Here is an 18,312-nt window from a genome sequence, read left to right as displayed (position 1 = left end):
TCTCTACTTTGTAAATTCTGATTTTCATACATTAAACTTCAATGTGTGTGACTTATATCTTAGTATTGATAAGAATATTAAATGAGTTGATAAATGCTAACCACGTAGAATTAGGCCAAACAGTGGTGAACACTTAATAAAAGTCAGCTATTTTTATTTGTATTATTGTGAGTGTTAGTGCAAAAATTTTAGAACTGAGTGATGGCCTTTTATTCAAATAAAACGTTTAAAAACAAGTTATACAGAAAGGGCACAGTTCTTTTTAGAACAATTCAGTCTTCATTCAACAAACTGAAGAAAAGTGAAGAGTAACCAAATTAAAGAAAATCTAATAGAAAGTCTAAAGCTTTTAATATAAATATGAGAAGACAATTGCTTGGATTTTTATTCAAAGTAAACCACTAATCAGTTGTAGTTACCAAAAAAAAATCCTTGATCTATACGAATATGTCTTCAGGATGGTCCATGTCACTGATAATGATAATAAAGCTATCTTTTTTTACCAACCCCATATTAGGTGTCAATGATTATGCCATGGTCCTCATATATACTTCTAAATTACAGACTTAAATTTGCATTAAGAATTATCATGTTACTAGCTATGTGAACTTAGGCACTTTATACATAATTGAGGAGCAGAGGTAAAGTCTCAGACATTTCCTAGGTTTATTTGATTGTATTAAGTAGGACTACTTGATACTACTTGATTGCCTGGAAGGTAGTAGAAACCTAACCAGGCTTTGTTCCTCTTCCTTCAAGACTGATAAGGCTTTGAGAACTCAATGAATTAACCTTTTTTAAAATCTTATTTTATTTAAATTCAATTAGTTAACAAACATTTATATAAAAAATACATTCATAGCACTTATTATCACAGGATATTGTTGTAAGCATTTCATAAATATTAACTTGTTTCATCTTTAAAACAAACCAATGAGTTGGGACCTCTTACTTTCCAGAATGAGAAACAGAGTCACACAGTTTAAGTCAATTGTCCATGGGGACATGGCTAATAGAGGAAGAGAATAGCATTCAAACTCAGGCAGCCCTAGCTCCAGAGTAGTAAGTTCTAACAAAAACACGCTGCTGCCTTCGCTTGAGATACACAGGTGTGCGTTTGAGGGTGTATTTGACCATAATTTCAGTCATCTGTAAAGGCTGCAGTGGCCTGAATGGGATTCTCTGAATCACACACTGACTCTCCAGACTCAGTCTGGGTTCTTATAGAAAAGGTCAATGTCTGCTGAAGTACAGTCACATTTTCAATCGATTAGGAAAGAATGACAAGAAATGTCAGCAGGAGAAAGTTTGATTTATTTACCTTCTTGCATTTAATAAAGCACTTATTATTGTTATTTTCTTAATTTTAATAGCTTTAAAGTCTCACAACCTTTATCCAAGGCTTTCTTTGAAGCATCTTCCACCTCTTTGTTCCTTAGACTATAGATCAGGGGGTTCAACATCGGGATCACCACTGTGTAAAATACAGATGCCATTTTGTCTGTGTCCAGGGAGTGATTTGATTTAGGCTGCAGGTACATAAAGATCAAGGTGCCATAGAAAATAGTGACAGCCACCATATGGGAGCCACAGGTGGAAATGGCCTTGCATCGCCCCTGTGTAGAGCGGATCCTTAGGATGGCAGCAATGATAAAGATGTAGGAGGTGAGGATGATAGAAGAGGAACAGATCATATCAAAACCAGCAAAGGCAAAGATCAGAATTTCCTTCATGTGTGTGTCTGAGCAGGACAGAGCCAAGAGAGGGAAGTCATCACAGTAGAAATGGTTAATTACTTTAGGGCCACAGTAAGTTAGACGGAAGGTGATAATGGTATGGAACAGGGCAACCAAAAAACTGTATATATATATGGAACTGCCACTAATTGAATGCAGAGTCTTCTTGACATCAGGATTGAATAGTGCAGGGGACTACAGATGGCCACATAGCGATCATAGGCCATGGAAGCCAAAAGGAAACACTCGGTGATCACGAAGGCGAGAAAACAGCCCAGTTGTGTTGCACAAGCATGGAAAGGAATAGTATTGAGTTCCACAACAACCATCATCTTTGGTGTGATAGCAGAGGAGTAGCAAAGGTCAACAAAGGCCAAGTGACTGAGGAAATAGTACATAGGTGTGTGGAGTTGAGTGTCAATCCTGATTAAGGTTATCAACCCCAGGTTGCCCAGCACTGTGACCAGATAGATGATGAAAAACACCACAAAGCATGGGGCCTGAAGCTCTGGCCGGTCTGTAATTCCCTTTAGAATGAACTCAGTGACATAGGTGATATTGACATTGGCCATTTATCCTGGTAAATTTTGTTGATTTTGCTGCAAGTTGAAGAATACAAATGACATTTCTCATGACCCCTGCCTGTGCTGGCAAAAGATGATCACTGTTGTCTTCTTGCCTTGAATCATGGTGTCTTGTGGGCAAAAAGTACACCTTAGCTTTCTGATGACATGCATTCTTGCCTCAGGAAGAGGATTACCATACTCTCAGAATAGCTTTCTTGAACGTTGTTTTGCTTTGTAATTTTAGAGAATATAGAAGTGTGCTGGTTAAAATTGCAATACCACCTGATAGAAAACACTGGAGACAACTAACACTAAGATTTCAGCGTTTTTGCCGCCACTATTTTTTCTTTGTATGTATATAAATATGGCAGCACAAAAATAGGTAACTCATAAATGAACCTATATTAATATTAATATGAAGGTGGAGGTTGGATTCCAAACTCAAGAAACTTTTAAATCACCTAGAAACAAGATTACCTGCAAACATTTGTTAAAGTGCTCATAAAATATAGCATTTATTATTTTGTATCTACCTTACAACTCTCTGGATTATTTTATCAATTCCTCTAATTTTTTTTAAAGTAATTTTTTCTCGTAGCCTCCAATTAGTTTCTATAGGTTGTTCTAAAGCAAACACTGTCTCAAAGTCTTACTAATTATTCCATCGTTTCCACATCTCTGTCAATTTTGAGGTGAAGTCCTCAAAATCATTGACATATTCACCTAAAGATTTACTTAATAAACACCGTTGTTTCTTGCTTCATTGTATCCTTCCTAAAGTGAGTTTTGCCTCAAATTTGACTGCACATTGGAATCACCTATGGAGTTTTTAACATTTCAATGCCCAGGCACCCCCTACCAATTTAATCAGAATGTCTGATCAGCCCCCAGGCATCAGGATTTGTAAAGCCCCCTCGGTGGTTCCAATATACAGAGGTGTTTGGGAATAAGTAGCCTAAAGAACAAATTCATGAGCATGGCAAGCAGAGATCAGCTCTACTTTCAAACTTACTTTTATTTCTCTTTTGGTTTTGTTTGCCTGACCTATGGCTGAATTTGTTTGAGTATCAGTGACTCCACCATGCCAGTGGAATTCAAGGTGGAGTAAGGCTATTTCTACTCACATGAAAAGACTCACCAAAAGTTACAAGGACAAGAATATTTTGAAGAAAATTAATTTTCAATCCCTCCATTTTTTTTTATCTGTTTCTTTCTGAAACTCATTTGTCTGAGAAGGCACCTGTGATCTTGTTTTTTTGTTTGTATTTGTTTTTGTCTTCCCTTTTCCAAACTCAACACTTTTCACAGTTTACAAATGCAAGGCATATCTCTCCCTGATCTGGAATCATGTTATGATCGCTTGCTCCAACATTTGGTCATTTAGATAATTCTTTTCATATGATACATAAATATACCCCCATCTCATTGAAAAGATAAATTTCAAATGAAAGTTAAATCTATACTAAATAATTATTCATCAACATTGGAAGTATATAGGTTTTTTAATTATTTAATTGTAATTATAACTCAAATAGAAATACTTTACTACTGTAAAATATTATAATATTTTTTTGTAACAAAAATATTTTACTGTTACTACTGTAACATATAAAAGCTATAGAACTTATTGTTACAAGAATACAATCAGTGTGTGTACATGTATTTGAGTTTTAGGGGAGTAAGGCAAAATAACCAGGGAAATAATTTCCATAATAAAATATATTACATTAGGTTTACTTTTTCTTTTGGTGGAAATTGAATGAACAAATGAATTCAAGGACAAAAAAAAAAAAGAAATGTTCTATATAATTTTACAAAGGAGTCTCTGTATTTTCAATGGATGATGGTAATTATTGATTACCATAATATTACACTATTTTTGATACATAACTTTAGGCATATATGTGTATGTTTGTATACATATATATGTATATGTAAATTCATATTTATATATATGAATGCCAATATTTATAACGTGAAAAATTACATCTTTTATACCTATTTAAACTATTGGTGAAAAATTTTAGATGTTTACTTAACTATGTATAATGAGGCAAATACTTGTTATTTTCAGTTATTTGGGTACTAAATTAATCAGTAATGATCACTTTTAGTCCTTTCAGCTAGTTGGATACTGTTTTTAACAATGAGCAACTTCATTTCTTTGGTTCTCCATCAGTCTTATGTAGAGCCATTTTGCCCATCGAAGTTCTCAAAACATAGTTGCCAAGCACATTAAATCTCTCCTTTGTACTAATTGTTAAAGGGTTTGTCTCTGCTTATTAAGCATTAGGGACATATCTCTAATATGTCTACACATTTTGGCAATTAACACAATGGCAAAGCTTTGCACAGAAAAAGAGTTCAATAAATAGGGAAGAAGGAAATAATCATTGGGAAACCTCTTCTCTCCTATTCTCTCTCTATTAGTCAAGTTATTTTCTGATTTACTCACTGCCTAGTCTTATCCAGGTCCTTCTCCCTGCTTTATAAGGGTCTGTATGGCTTCTCCAAGCTAAGCGTCTTTCATTCCAGGGCTTCACCAAGCTTGGTTTCTTCCCTAGAGCTTACCAGCTTGCAGAGGCACACTGAGCACCACCAGTACACTAGGTGTACAGGTGTACAGGTGTGCAGACATCGTGACTTCTTTAACCTTCAGATGTGCCCTCTGTGTATCTCAAAACACATACCAATGACATGACATGACATGAGGAAGGGCTAAGAAGCATGGGTGTGAGTCTGATTGCCTTAAAACCCTTCCTGAGGCCAAACATCTCTTCTGAGAAGCAAAATTAGAAAAATGAAATCCAGTGGATTTCTATTTTATGTCAGGATTCAAAAATTACAGTGAGTACCCATTCTTTATTTTAGAGGGAAATTTTTACAGTACATTTGGTGTTTCCAAAGGCCAAGGATAGAAAAACACTGTTACCAGCACTTAAGTGTAGAACCATTCTTGGTCACCCATTCTCATAAGAGAATTTTAGACAGAAAGCCCACCTGCCCTTGTATTTCTCCTCCATTGGCCATATAATAACAACTAGTTTTTGTGAGTATTACTGAAGGACAGAGGGTGTGATTCTAGATTATCTAGATACCTCAGTATGAGTCATTTAAGGAATGTGTGTATGTGAGAGAGAGAGACAGACAGACAGACAGAAAAGGCAGGGAGGGAAGGAAAGAGGGAAGAACAGGGAACGGGAGATGAAGAAAGAAGCAGACATCCTTTAGAAAGTACTGAAAAGAAAAGAGTGTGACAATGAGGTGTATGAAACTAAGAAATGCAGTTAGGATGTTATAGGTGTTATCTCTAAAAGCAGACTGATTCCATCGAATACCACAGTTCACCAAGGGGAGAGGTTTCTAATGGGAAGCCTGGCTATTGGTAGAGCATTGGTGATTCATTCCATATACAAACTCCATGACTCACCTGCTTAGCAATGACCCTAGCTCCCACTGAGCTCATTCTGAAGTTGTATGGGTGATTTATTAGTTCCTACATCCCTTTGGGTTTAAATTTGAACCTCTGGAGATATCTGAAAGCTGTAATATTTCCTTTCTTATTTTTCTCAAATTAAAATGAGCTGGACAAATTATACTGGGAAGGTTAAAAAATCTTTTAATTATCTGTATTCCTGAAGGAACCATACTTCAAGTATACCAATCAGACAATTTCCATAAAGGCAAAAATAGACTATGCTACTAGAAACAACATGAAAAGACAGTGAACCTTGGTTCATTTGAATAAAAATTCAAGTTTTGTGAAAGGAAAAGACCAAGACTTAAATCCTGAATAACTAACTTATGAGGCCTTGGACAATGTCCATATTCTTTTTAAGCCTCAATTGTAAAATCAAATAAAAATGGTACATCTTTTATGATTTTGTGAGTATTGAATAAATTAACGTATGTGAAGGACTCTTTAAACTCTAGGGTAACTAATAAGTGTTCAGAAGATGTTTGCTTTAAAAAGTAAGAGGAAACAAAAAATAAATAAAGCCAAAATAATCCAAAATCACACCTGAAAACCAGTTTCAGATTCTACCTTGGTAAATCTGTACAAGAAGGGAAATCCAGTTTCTCACCAAATTTCAAACTAGAAAATCATTTTAAAGTCTAATATATATCATATATTACTAGACATGTGTGTGTAAAACAAAACTCATAGCAGAAGCAAAAATTCCTGGAAAATTTGTCTACTGCTTCCAATTTCCCCCAATCTTTTGCTCTTTCCAATCCAGGTTTCCCCCCACAACTGAAGCCAGTTCTTTATAGCTTGTCTGATTATTATCCTACTGATATCTTCAATGAATGCTTTTCAATTCTTTGTCAGATTTCCTCTGAAATCTGGAAAATTGTTTATGGTCTCACTTCTTGGCATTTGATAAACCACACTTTTTTTCAGTTTTCTTTTCTTAATCATGGTAAAAATATGTCACATTAGATCAAACCCCTTAACAATTTTTTGAGGGCACAATACAGCACTGTTAACTATAGACAAAATGTTGTACAGCACAGCTCTAGAACTTATTCATCTTACATTATGGAACTTTTCTATCCATAGCAAACAACTCTCATTTCCTCCACCCCCAGTCCCTGGCAACCACCATTCTACTCTTTCTATGAGTCTACATTAGATGCCTCATTATTCTACTTAGAATAATGCAGTATTCATCCTTCTGTAGCTGGCTTATTGCACTTGGCGTAATGTCCTCATGTTGTCACATATGGAAGAATGTCCTTCTTTTTCAAGGCTGAATGATATTCTATTGTATGTATACGCCACATTTTCTTTATCACCCATCAATGGGCATTTAAGTTGTTTCCACGTTGTGGCTATTAGGCGTAATGATGCAAGGAACATGAGGATGCAGATATCTCTTCTAGATCTTTATTTCAATTCTTTTGGATATATATCTGGAAGTGAGATTGATGAAGGATATGGTAGTTCTATTTTCATTTTTTGAGGAACCTCTATAATGCCTACCATATAGCAGCTATACCATGTTATATTCCTACCAATTATGTACAAGGCAATTTTTCCACAACCTCACCAACACTAACCCTTGCTTTCAATTTCTGAAGGCCTTACAACTAATTATTTGCGTCATCCTCAATGTAAATATCTGAGATCATCTAATTTAACATGATCATTTAAACAAATGAGGAAACTAGGGCTCCTTGACCTTAAGTAATTCTCTCAGTTTCCCCCTATAAGTAAATAAAAGAACATCACTGTCTTCACTAACGATAATATCCACAAACATTTACTTAGGGTCACTCATATTGTTCCAGGCACTTTGTGTGTGTGTGTGTGTGTGTAATTTTTATATATTTATATATGATATATTTTATAAATTTTTATATATTTATGTATAATTATATATACATTTAATTTTCATAACAATCCTGTGATATAAGTATTATTATTATTATTATTTTCAAAAGAAGAAACTAAAGTATAGAGAGATTGGGCTCCTTGCTCAAGGTCACACACTGGGTAAGTGGAAGAACCATACTTTGACCCCAAACATAATCATTAATTGGTACTTCTCTTCCCTTCTCTGCTCTAAGCATAAACATAATGACTGCATCTCCCAGGCATGCATGAGAGCTGGATCTAACTGGATGCAGCCAAAAGGAAGTTGTGACAAGAGGTTTGATGGCACCAAGAGAGGGAGGTCAGGGCACTTTCTCTCTGCCCCTGCTCTCTCCTCACTTTTGTACCATGTCTCAAACAGCAGATGCAACCCTTTTTCTGGCTCCCTCCAGTCAGCCCCTGATCCACAACCTTGCTCCCACTGGGCTCCTACAACTCCCTATGTCCCTTCAGACCTTGCAGTGGTGATAAGACTGCACTCTTGTTAGTATCTAGATGCCTCACTATTCTTTGCTTGTTCACAGCTCTTCAGTTGAATTACATAGGTTTATTCACAGGAATCTGATCAATAATTCTCAAAGCAAGTCCTCTCATTTTTTGTTTTTTGAAAATTAAATGCTTTGGGAATTTGTTAGTAAAGTAAGATCACTTCTATTTATTTAAGTGAGGGTGGGTACATTCTAAGACCTTTGGATAAATGAAGCACTCAAGATAGGATTTAAAGAATGGACAAGATTACTATTCCTAGAAATGAGGAAATGATCTGTAAGTGTATGGATATTTACTATCTGCTTAAAATGTTAACTCTACACTTTATCCATGTGATCAAAATTATATATCTTCAGTGAGATATGTGTGGATATGAGGAAGAAAAAACATCTCTTGACAACTGTCAGGTGGGATCTGGTCTGACACTAAAAGCTAAGCTGTAGTATCATATCAGTAATATTACTGGTATATCAATAATTTTACAGATTACCAACTGAGAAAAGTTTACTTGGCAATGGCAAGACAAAAACAGAGTCACTCAGTAATAATGTTGGAGATCTAGACAAAATCAAGAACATTATGTCTAAACCACAAAAATGGTCAAATATCCTTTTCATCTGGCTAATATAAGGGACTGTTGCTTCTTTACCAATTAAAGCTTTAGCCTGACTCCAATTTGTCCATGTTCTAAATAAGAACTATTAACATATCAAATCATAAAAACATAGCCACTCAATGACAGCACCTAATTCAGAGTGCAACCATGTTTTCCTGACTCTACCCTAAATGACATTACAGGATGAAATCCCATATCAAGCTTGATACCTAAGTCCCCTTATTGAGATGGACCTGTTTTCCATGGTGTTCAACCTCCCTTGTTGAAACAAGCAACAGTAACACAACTTTGACTTGAGGTTCTCCTGGTGGTCTTTGCCTGGAGAACACTGATAGATGAAATGGTGTGAATTCTGGGATTTATTTCAAAACAACTTTTGGGGGCTAGTGGATAGGGTAAGAAGTATGGATAAAATATATCTGACCATTAATGTAGATACGGAAGTTGGACTATTGTTACTGGGGTAGGGATTATTATATCAAATCTGTCATTTTGTGTATGTTTGAAAATGTCCCTACTAAAAATATTTACTACTAATAATTCATTTATTATAAGAATAAAGATGTTTTAAAATTTGTAAGTAGTCATATTAGCTGGGGGATTAAAAATCAATATATCTCTATGAAAAGTATTATCATAGAGGCCAGGAAATCTGTACAAAGGAAAAATAAGAGACATAAGTTTTTTAAAGAAAGGAATAAAAACATATTTCACAAAAGATGTGATTAGCAAAACCCAAGGAAATCAACAAATCAGAATAATTAAATTTCACCAGAACCAATGGCACTCTTATTTACTAGAAATGTCAAGAACTTAATGGTGCCTGGGTGGTGCATTCGTTGAGTGTCCAACTCTTGGTTTCAGCTCAGGTCATGATGGAGTCCCGCTTCAGGCTCCATGCTCAGTGCAGAGTTTGCTTACAACTCTCTCTCCCTCTCCCTCTGCCCTAAAATAAAGAAATAAATTTTTAAAAAACAAAATGGGAAAAATCTATTAACAATATTGTGAGATCTATTATATATGTATGTACTGAACTAAGACATACATTAAAAATATTCAAATAAAAAGGCACTATAGAAATAATAATAATCTACTATGCTGTTCCTTTTCTTTTAGATCATTTTATTCAAATTATTCCCCTAATTACTAAAAATGATTTTAAAAATGTTTATTTATTTTATTTATATTATTGTATTTATCAGGTAGCTCAGAGTCTAATGAGAGAGACAAACAAGGAAAATGCATATTATAATACAGCATGAAAAATATAACAGTGACATAAGGAAGACACAGAGTATCCTGAGAAATAATCAATCAGCACTCTTCCCTCTTTGAGGGATCAGGTGAAGAGAAAGTTGTGTGAATTTAGTGAAAATTTTACCAAGATGTTAACTTTTGACTTGTACTGAGAAGATGAGATAGAGAATTAGCCATTATAGAGCAGAAAAGCTGTGGGAAAGTTATTTCAATGGTAGAGAATATGCAAAGACAAAATGTATAGCCACAATCAATGAAGAAAATGAATTTGGTGGTGGACAGGGAAGGAAAAAGCAGGAGAAATTAGAAAAGACAGTCAAGACTATGGATACAGAACATTATCGATCATACTAATGAGTTCTGCCTAAACCCCATATATAGAGAAATAATAGAAACGTCTCTTATACAAGACTGATACATCAGATGTATTTCAAGAGCTCCCTCAGAGAAGATAGTGGCTTAACATTATGGAATTACATCCAATGAATTTGAAAAAGACTGGCATGTAGAAACATCACAATTTGAGTTATTCAAAAGTGAAAAAAAATTACATGTTGCAGCTGATGTGTATGCCTTGAAAAATGAGAGAATTTAGAGGTGTGATTAATAGTTTACTATTCCCTGGGCATGATGTGGAATTCATTGTGAGAGTGGGATTCTTGTTTGGGGGGAGAATAAGAATTGCTTTTTGACTGATATGTATGTAGACCTTTTTAGTATCTTGCCTGGCACATAATAAACACCCAATAAATTTTAGTCCCTGTTATTTATTATGATCATAAATATTCTATTCATAATCATTACATGATCAATTTGCAGTTTGCAAAGTAATTAATATCCATTATGGGTTTACTCTTTGAAATAGCCCTGTGCTATAAGTAGCATTTTCATTTCTCCATTGAGGCTCAGAATTTATGGCCTTCCCAAGAGCACATGGATAGGTAGTAGAAGGGTCTGCATGCAAACCTAGATCTGGCTCCACATCCCCTTCTCTTCCCACTACACTGTCTTATTTCCCCAAGGAAGGCAGTTCAAGGTAGAGGAAATAGCCATCCCCAAGGAATCAGATAATTATCTCCACACACTCAAACTAAACTGCAGATTCATTAATTCTAAACTGAAACTTTATGTTTGCTGAGATTGGTTCCATTTAATATGTCCCCATGAAAAAGCTGAAAAACTTGTCATTTTAACAAGCCCCCTTGAAACTGATTAGCAAGGAGCCTCCTTGAAGCAATTACAGTAGGGAATTCTGTTTGCAATGATGAGTTTTATAATAAGACACAGAGAGACAGTTTCATCGTCAGCACTGGACTAAACTCTGACTTCAGTTTTTTCTTAATGACAAGCAATTGTTTAATTAAAATTACCAAATGAAGAAGGGCAGTGACAGAAGCTGGCATTTTTCTTAATTTCTCAGATATCCTGAACCTCGGGAGCCTGACTAAAACTGGAAACACTAACTAACTGCTTTCATATTATGTAGTATGGAGGACAATAGGCACTCTGGAACTTTTAAATTCTGTACCGAGTTACTGAATATTCACCAGTATCAAAAAATTTGGAAAAATAATCAGTAATGGAAATTTCTTTTTTTTTAAAGATTTTACTTATTTATTTGACAGAGAGAGAGAGAGCACAAGCATGGGGGGAAGTGGCAGGCAGAGGCAGAGAGAGAAGCAGGCTCCACACTGAGCAGGGGGAGCCGATGTGGAATTCAATCCCAGGACATGGGATCGGGATCATGACCCAAGCCAAAGGCAGTTGTTTAACCAACTGAGCCACCCAGGCGCCTGAAAATCTTTCAAATGCAGTGTCAAACTACTACTTTTTTCACAATTACGATTTTGACATATGCTATGATCAGAAAGCCCTTCTAGAAAGCAGGGCTTGTTTTGATGGCTGAATAATATTCCATTGCTTATAATACCACATATTTATCCATTCATCAGTCAATGAACATATGGGCTCTTTCCATAGTTTGGCAATTGTTAATAATGCTGCTATAAACATTGGGGTGCATGTGCCCCTTTGAATCTGTATTTTTGTATCCTTTGGGTAAATATCTAGCAGGCAATTGCTGGATTGCAAGCTTGTTATTTTACAATTGTGTTTCCTCTTTTATTGTATTTATTTAATCATTGATAAAATATACATTTCTAATATTAAATGTTATTATTTAAAATGTAAATGGGCGCCTGGGTGGCTCAGTTGGTTAAGCGACTGCCTTCGGCTCAGGTCATGATCCTGGAGTCCTGGGATCGAGTCCCGCATCAGGCTCCCTGCTCAGCAGGGAGTCTTCTTCTCCCTCTGACCCTCTCCCCTCTCATGCTCTCTATCTCGTTCTCTCTCTCAAATAAATAAATAAAATCTTAAAAAAATAAAATAAAATGTAAATGACAAATTTACATTTTGCCAATGATTAAATAAGTATCCGTAAAAAACACTTTTTTAATTTTATTTTTTAATTTTTTAATAAAATTTTTAAAATAAAATACCCATAAAAACCTTTTTTTAATTTTTTTTAATTTTATTTAAATTCAATTAATTTACATATAGTGTATTATTAGTTTCAGAGGTAGGTTAGTGATTCATCAGTTGCATATAACACCCAGTGCTCATTATATCACGTGCCCTCCTTAATGCCCATCACCCAGTTACCCCATCCCTCCACCCACCTCCCCTCCAGCAACCCTCATTTGTTTCCTAGAGTTAAGAGTCTCTTATGATATTTCTTCCTCTCTGATTTTTGTCTTATTTTATGTTTCCCTCCCTTCCACTATGATCCTCTATTTTGTTTCTTAAATTCCACATATGAGTGAAATAATATGATGATTGTCATTCTCTGATTGATTTATTTCACTTGGCATAATACCTGTTAGTTCCATCCAGATTGTTGCAAATGGTAAGATTTCATTTTTTTGATGGCTGAGTAATATATATATATATATATATATATATATATATATATATATATATACCGGGAGGAAGAGTCACATTGGGAATCACTGACATACTGACACTGTTAAATGGTGTAAGACCAAGTGAAATTAGCAAAGAAACATTTACAGATATAGACAAACTGAGAAAGCACTGAGCTTGGGACTCCTCAACACTTAGAACTGAAGGCAATGAGCAGGAACCCACAAAATTGAGAAAGAATATCCAGGAGGAAAATCAGGAGGATGTAGGAATCCAAGTGAAGAAAGCTAATCTAGGAATCATTAATTTGGCAAATATTGTTGATGAATGTTGTTAATTAACACGATCTTATTAAAGGGATTTTCAAGAGAATAATGGGACAGAAGTCTGTTGGGATGAATTCAAGAGAAGTAGGCATAAATTGCAGACAACATGTAAACACAAACAGCTGTTTAAGGTACATTTCCAGAAAAAAAAAAATAGCAACAAGTAAAAAGTTTTAAAGTAGACAAATCCTGTTTTTCAACATTTCCATTTATTAACATTCTACCCTAAAATACTGGATTATTCAAAACAAATTTTGAATAAAAGAATTATTATTTTACTAATTTAAAAAAATCACAAAATGTCAAAATAAGAACTGTTATAGATACAGTAGAAAACACGCTTTGGAAAGAAATTTAAATAGTATGGAAAATCCTGATATATTGCTGGTTAAAAAATGGTAATTATAGGTAGTAAGTTTTCATATGAGCCCAATTTAATGAAATACATAAAAATATAAAGGAAAAGGAGAAACAAAAGTCTCTCTAAATTTAAAGAGCAGTTACCTCTGGTAGATGATATATATTTATATGTGGCATATATTTATTTTTATATTTGCATTTATATCTTCCTACAGATAAAGTTTTATAATCAGCATATATATGCATATATTTTATTTATATTCTGTAAAAGATTTTTTTTAAAAAGAAAGGATATATAAAAATGCTTTTGATAGGTTTCTAGAACTCCAAGGTATTTAGAAGCTAGTTGATTTTATTGAATTATTTTAGTAAATAAAATGATATTTTTCAATTGTAAATTAATAAGAAAGAGATGGGTTATTTAATTAAATAACATCAGGGCAATTAACTATTTGGACAAATAGCTTAGGTTCTTGTCTTAGGTCATACAACAAATTAATGCCACATGACTTTAAAAAATTAAATGTCAACTCTCTAAAATATAAATAAAGAGGATTTGTTACTTTTTCATGTGCTCACTTAATAAAAGAAAAAATAAACAGAATTGTCTACTTAAAAATTTATAACTTCTAGGTATAAATCACACTCAGCTAGATAAGACAAATGATTAAATCAGAATCGCTCGAAGACGGTCACAGGGACGGGAAGGGACAATTTAAACAAATGATGACATTAGAAATGGTCGTAACATCTCAATTGCTTGCCATTTGGTTTTGTTTTTCTTTGTTTTGTTTACACAAATTGGAATGGACGTATGTAACCAAAGACTAGTGATTTTATGGTGAGATCATTCTAATTTGAATATGACCTAATGTAAATTTTGTTTTATGGACTAATCTTTTTCCAATTAGAACTTTTTAATCATAGTTGTGCCCTGGAGGGTCAGTGACCCTAAGGCACTCATGTCTGGGGAACACTGGGAATTAACTCACTAGGGAATAAAGATTCCATTGTATAAAGCCTATATCACACATTCACATACCCTCACCGTCAATTGGATAGTGTCATTGGAAGGAGAACCCTGTGAAAACATTCAGGGGAAGATTTCTTCCACAACCAGGTAGGTTAAACAGGTAATGTTGTTTATTTCCACAGATCTCCTTCCCCAAGTCATCCAGTTTTCCCCATTAAAAAGAAAGTAGTTAACCCTGTCTGACTCTGCTCCAACTGGATGAAGCTGTCATCTTAACACAAGAATGAAATAAGCCTCCTAACACTCCCAAAATAAGCTATTCCCCTCAACAACTCCCTGAGACTCAGGCTTCCTTTGGAAGAAATATGTCTCATCTGTCGATAAAACTTCAGAGGTCAGTTTCTGTAGAAGACAAGCTTTTGTGTGTGAGTTGCCATTCTCTCAGAAGAAAATCTTGATGGGTTTAAGGGATATGTATTAAAAAGATATTCACAAGCGAAAATAATACATAAAAATGGGGGCTGGTCTTTCCAAAATCTGAAATTGATGAAAGTGTGGATTTTGCACTTTTTTCCTTTCTTTTAATGGATGTATAAGGAAAGGAAATGAACCTGATTCCAGTGTGTGTACAAAGAAAAGCAACCCAGGACTAAAACTTCTACTTCTCAAACATCCGAAGTTATCCCATCAACACTTTTCCATTTCCCCTTCTGTTCTACACCCAGAGTAGGGACTTATAGCACAAAAAGCTATGGTATGATGCCAGTGCAGGAAGACAAGCCAGTTCCAAAATTCTATCCAAACACACCTCTCACAAGGTGAGCTTTGGTTCTACCAAGGAGAAAAGAAATAAATGAGACAGATAATTGTTTTCATGTCAGATTTTATGTATGCGAGTATGTATGTGTGTGTTTATATGTATAAACATGTGTATATATTCATCCATATATATGAATACATGTATGTGCTGTGTGTAAAAATATGCATGTATATATTTTATTTTTTTTTGGAGAATGCATTAGGTACCATTTACAGTATTAAGGTGAGTCAATAAAGGAAGAAGAGAAAATTTAAAAGACAATTTTTCTGACCATTTAGACAAGACTGTTTTCCTTTGGGTAATACCTTTGTGGAGGAAAGGAGATGATTCTTTCTGTTTCACACACTGTATTTATGTATGTGTGTGTTTGATATGGTGAGAATTTCTTATCTTTTACTTTCCTCCCGAAATTAGTTAGCTTTCACAATCTCAGAGGTGGAAAGAGGCATATAACTCCCAATAACCACACCGTATAGGTTGTGATAACTGTAGGCGAGTTATATACAGAGGAATAAGATAAATTAATTCTGACTGGAGGTGGAGGTGAGAAGGCAGTGAGGGTCAAGGGTCTAAGAAGACTGTGCATATGGTGGCAACTGGAGAAAGACATGGCTTCGCATGTCCTATGAATATAGAATCCAATAAGGGAAAGTGATTCTCACCAACCAAGGGACGACTGTCCATACTTCAGGCTTTCCCATTTGTCTGCTTCCTCCTCCTATAGTTACCCAAATTGCAGACTGACTGACAGTTTGGATCCCTAAGCTGGACCGTGAGGTACTGATATATTCATAACTGTGGACATGAAAGCCATTGCTTTTTTAAAAAAATATTTTGTTTACTTATTTGAGAGAGAGAGAGAACACGAGAGAGGGAGAGAGAGAGAGCACAAGCTTGGGGTTGGGGAGAAGGGCAGAGGGAGTGGGAGAAAGGGAGAAGCAGACTCCCTGCTGAGCAGGGAGCCAGATGCCGGGCTCTACCCCAGGACCCTGGATCAGGACCTGAGCCGAAGGCAGATGCTTAACCGACTAAGCCACCCAGCGCCCAAAGGTCATTACTTTAAGAATGAAAACTTTACAAACATCGTATGACATCGTACTGCTTCCTGAAAATTATTGTTTCTTTTGACAAAGAGATTTCCACCACTTAAAAAAGTAAGAATGTATGCTATTATTTCACTGAGAATTTATCAGAGATTGTGGAAAACATTTCTAACTATAAATGTTGGAAGTAACTAAAATAGAATGCCATAAACACTATAATCCAAAGAACTATACTTTTTAAAATATACATATTCTAACCTTTCTCACAAGTGTGTTATTTTTTTAATTTTTAGAATGCATTTGAAAATGAACTAACACATACACTTCAAAATTTGCCTGATCCACAAGTAGAAACATTTAATGGCCCATTTTTTCCCATTGAATATCCCGCTTACCTTTTCATTTAGCATAATGCATATTTATTAAAATAGAAAAAATGTATTTATTCAAAAAGACAAATTGATACATTATGGTTTTGCTCCACCAAGAAGGAAATAAAGGGATGGGAAGTAAAAAATTGTTTTCTTCCCTTTATCCAATATAATTTAAAATAATCTAAATCTAAAATATTAAATATCTTTATAAACATATAAAGATTTTTTGTTTCTTTGTTATTTTTACTATATAGCTATCAGTTGATTTCTTTTTCATTGTCCCTCAATTTTTGACCTCAGAAAATTATAAACAGCCAGAGAGAAGAGTTTGAAATGGGATGTACTTGTTTGTTCTGATAGTCCACTTCAATGAACTATAATTTCTGAAGCTAAAACATATAAGAGTTGGCATCTGGTGACAATTCCCTGACTAAATAATTTGTCTCTGGCTCTATCTTGGTGTTTTTTTTTTTTTTCAACAGTTAAGAGACTGGAATAAATGGCTGAAAGCTCCAAGGTGATGGAATTCATTCTTTTGGGTTTTTCAGTCCATAGAGAGTTTGAAATCATTCTCTTTGTGCTCATTTCAGTGATATATCCTCTAACTTTGATAGGGAATCTGGGGATGATTTCATTAATCCAACTGGATTCTCAACTTCACACACCCATGCACTTTTTTCTCAGTAATCTGGCCGTTGTAGACCTCTGTTACTCTTCATCGGTAGCCCCCACGTTCCTGGAGACCCTCCAGACCAAGCACAGGTTTATATCTTTCTATGCGTGTGCAACACAGCTGGGTTTTCTCCTGAACTTCCTGATTTCAGAGATGTTCCTTCTTGCGGTAATGGCTTATGACCGTTATGTTGCCATCTGCAATCCTCCTCTCTACATGGTGATTATGTCCCGAAAGATGTGTAGGCAGCTGGTACTAGGCCCCTACTTATACAGCTTTTGTGTTGCTTTGCTCCACACAGTTGTTACTTTCCAAGTGATTTATTGTGGCCCCAATATCATCAATCACTGCTATTGTGACGATGTCCCTTTGAAGGCCCTCACCTGCTCAGACACCAGCCTCAAAGAAATCTTGATTTTCATTTTTGCTGGATTCAACATGATCAGCTCTTTGACCACTGTTCTTATTTCTTACCTATACGTCATGGCCACAATCTTGAAAATCCAATCTACAGAAGGGAGGTGGAAAGCTTTCTCGACTTGTGCCTCTCACCTGACCGCTGTGACTATATTCTATGGGACTCTGATCTTCATGTATCTGCAGCCAAAATCAAACCACTTGTTTGACACAGACAAAATGGCCTCTATGTTCTACACAATAGTAATTCCTATGCTAAACCCCATGATCTATAGCTTGAGGAACCAAGAGGTTGAAAATGCCTTAAGGAAAGCAATTGACAAATGTTATGTCTTGCTTCTAATAAACTTTAAAAAATGA

General features: G+C 35.1%; 2 protein-coding genes across 2 annotated transcripts; one reads left to right on the top strand and one right to left on the bottom strand.

Annotated features, from left to right (window-relative positions):
* Positions 1-1,352: 1,352 nt before the first annotated feature.
* Positions 1,353-2,308, bottom strand: LOC114215342 (olfactory receptor 8U3-like). Its single transcript, XM_028111298.2, is given in 2 exon segments — positions 1,353-1,868; positions 1,871-2,308. Coding segments are annotated over 2 exon segments (954 nt in total).
* Positions 2,309-17,361: 15,053 nt separating this feature from the next.
* Positions 17,362-18,312, top strand: LOC114215141 (olfactory receptor 8U3-like). Its single transcript, XM_028111064.2, has one exon. The coding sequence runs from the start codon at positions 17,362-17,364 to the stop codon at positions 18,310-18,312; it is 951 nt and encodes a 316-aa protein (XP_027966865.2).

Source organism: Eumetopias jubatus, unplaced genomic scaffold (assembly GCF_037043125.1).
Source record: "Eumetopias jubatus isolate StellerSeaLion01/CBP00866 unplaced genomic scaffold, mEumJub1_p1.0 scaffold_13, whole genome shotgun sequence".
Lineage (NCBI taxonomy): Eukaryota > Metazoa > Chordata > Mammalia > Carnivora > Otariidae > Eumetopias > Eumetopias jubatus.
The sequence above is the reverse complement of the archived record's forward strand: the minus strand, read 5'-3'. Positions and strand labels throughout refer to the sequence as shown.